At 46.8% G+C, this 2,500-nt stretch overlaps 1 protein-coding gene across 1 annotated transcript in view; it reads left to right on the top strand.

Moving 5' to 3' along the window:
* The window catches only part of erbb2 (erb-b2 receptor tyrosine kinase 2), a 38,841-nt gene that overhangs the window by 8,917 nt on the left and 27,424 nt on the right, over positions 1-2,500 (top strand). Inside the window, exons 2-3 of the mRNA XM_080834915.1 lie at positions 857-1,008; positions 2,333-2,498. Coding sequence (XP_080691041.1) covers positions 857-1,008; positions 2,333-2,498 — 318 coding nt within the window. The remainder of the gene's footprint in view (positions 1-856; positions 1,009-2,332; positions 2,499-2,500) is intronic.

The raw sequence follows: 2,500 nt of genomic DNA, 5'->3' as shown, positions 1-2,500 counted from the left end.
GTGTGTGTGTTTGTGTGTGTTGGTGCGGACGAGTGTGTGTGTGTTGTTGTGAGTGTGGATGAGTGGTAGGGGTTAAATCTGGTGGGAATCTTGTTTTCCAGAAGGGGTATCAGGGTAGACAACTGATCCAACACTTATAACTCTTCAGAGGGTATGTAGTTGTGTGTGTGTGTGTGAGTGTGTTAATGTACAGTGTGTGTGTGTTAATGTACAGTTTGTGCGTGTGTTAATGTACAGCATGTGTGTGTGTTTCAGAGAGAGGGAGAGGCAGTACAACTTATTGTGTATAACTGTGTAACTGACTGGTTCATTTCTCTTTTAATCCTTTATAACCATTGATGACAAAGTCAATGACCTTGGTCTTAATGCGTTATAACCATTGATGACAAAGTCAATGACCTTGGTCTTAATGCGTTATAACCATTGATGACAAAGACAATGACCTTGGTCTTAATGCGTTATAACCATTGATGACAAAGTCAATGACCTTGGTTTGTATGCGGTCGCTAGATTCCACTGTAATATGTGATATATGTTTGTGTGAGGTGTATATGTGTATATGTGTACAAGCTGCTGGATTACCTAAATCCCCCTTAGGATCAATTAAGTATCCATCTATCTATCTATCTATCTATCTATCTATCTTTTTTATCTATCCAACAGGAACGTCAGTAACAACCCACTCATTCCTCCTCCAATCAGTGGAGATCAGGGTTTACATTGTCTTTGTTTGTTAAGTTTGCACATCTGAATACCTTAACTAAGTGTGTGCGTGTGCGTGTGCGTGTGCGTGTGCGTGTGCGTGTGCGTGTGCGTGTGCGTGTGCGTGTGCGTGTGCGTGTGTGTGTGTGTGTAGTATGCCTGGGCACAGATATGAAGACATCCCTGCTGTCCAGTGAGGAGAATCATCATGAGCTGCTCAGGCTGCTCTACACTGACTGCAGCGTCATCCATGGCAACCTGGAGATCACACACCTCCACGGCAACCCAGACATCTCCTTCCTACAGGTGAGGTGTGTGTGTGTGTGTGTGTGTGTGTGGCTGTGTGAGTGTGAGTGTGTGTGTGTGTGTTTGTGAATGTGTGTTTGTGACTGTGTGTGTGTGTGTGTGTGTGTGTGTGCGTGTGTGTGTGTGTGTGTGAGTGTGTGTGTGTGTGTGTGACTGTGTGTGTCACTGTGTGTGTGTGTGCCATGTGTGTGACTGTGTATGTGTATGTGTTTGTGGAGATCCCACACCTACAAGGCAAACCAGACATCTCCTTCCTACAGGTGAGGTGTGCCTGTGTGTGCTTGTGTGTGTGTGTGACTGTGAGTGTGTGTGTGTGTGCCATGTGCGTGACTATGTGTGTGTGTGTGACTGTGTGTAAGCATGCGTGTGTGTGTGTGACTATGCCATCAGGTGAGGTGTGTGTGTGAGCGTTAGAGTCTGGTCTTGTGTGTGTGTGTGTGTGTGTGCATGCACGCATGCATATGTGTGTGTTTATAAGATATTCAGTGTTGACCACTGGATATTTGCCTATGTCTTTGTTGAGAATCTAGGGTTAGTGTGTGTGCGTGTGTGTGTGTGTGTGTGTGTGTGTGTGTGTGTGTGTGTGTGTGTGTGTGTGTGTGTGTGTGTGTGTGTGTGTGTGTGTGTGTGTGTGTGTGTGTGTGTGTGTGTGTGTGTGTGTGTGCGTGCGTGCGTGTGTGTGTGTGTGTGTGTGGATCTGTGCCTTTGTCTTTGTTAAGAACCAGTTTATAAATGTGATGTAGTCCCTTTGTCCTTTCAATTACTTCCCTCTCTGTCGCTCTCTCCCTCTAGACCATAGTGGTGGTGCAAGGCTATGTGTTGATGTATAATGTCTCTCTCTCTCTCTCTCTCTCTCTCTCTCTGTCTGTCTGTCTCTCTCTCTGTCCCTTTCTCTCTCTCTCTCTCTCTCTCTCTCTGTCTGTCTGTCTGTCTGTCTGTCTCTGTCTCTCTCTCTCTCTGTCCCTCTCTCTCTCTCTCTCTTTAGACCATAGTGGAGGACTGGAGGTCCAAGGCTATGTGTTGGTGTATAATGTCTCTCTCTCTCTCTCTCTCTCTCTCTCTCTCTCTCTGTCTGTCTCTGTCTGTCTCTGTCTGTCTCCCTCTCTCCCTCTAGACCATAGTGGAGGTCCAAGGCTATGTGTTGGTGTATAATGTCTCTCTCTCTCTCTCTCTCTCTGTCTGTCTCTGTCTGTCTCCCTCTCTCCCTCTAGACCATAGTGGAGGTGCAAGGCTATGTGTTGGTGTATAATGTCTCTCTCTCTCTCTCTCTCTCTCTCTCTGTCTGTCTCTGTCTGTCTCTGTCTGTCTCCCTCTCTCCCTCTAGACCATAGTGGAGGTGCAAGGCTATGTGTTGGTGTATAATGTGTCAGTGAGTGTGATTCCCCTGGACAGTCTGCGCATCATCAGAGGCAGTCAGCTCTACAACACCAACTTCTCTCTGGCTGTCCGGGAAAACGATCTCAGTGAACTGCGTCTGCACAGCCTCACAGGT

This window comes from Sprattus sprattus (genome assembly GCF_963457725.1).
Source record: "Sprattus sprattus genome assembly, chromosome: 3".
NCBI classification, from domain to species: domain Eukaryota; kingdom Metazoa; phylum Chordata; class Actinopteri; order Clupeiformes; family Clupeidae; genus Sprattus; species Sprattus sprattus.
The sequence above is the reverse complement of the archived record's forward strand: the minus strand, read 5'-3'. Positions and strand labels throughout refer to the sequence as shown.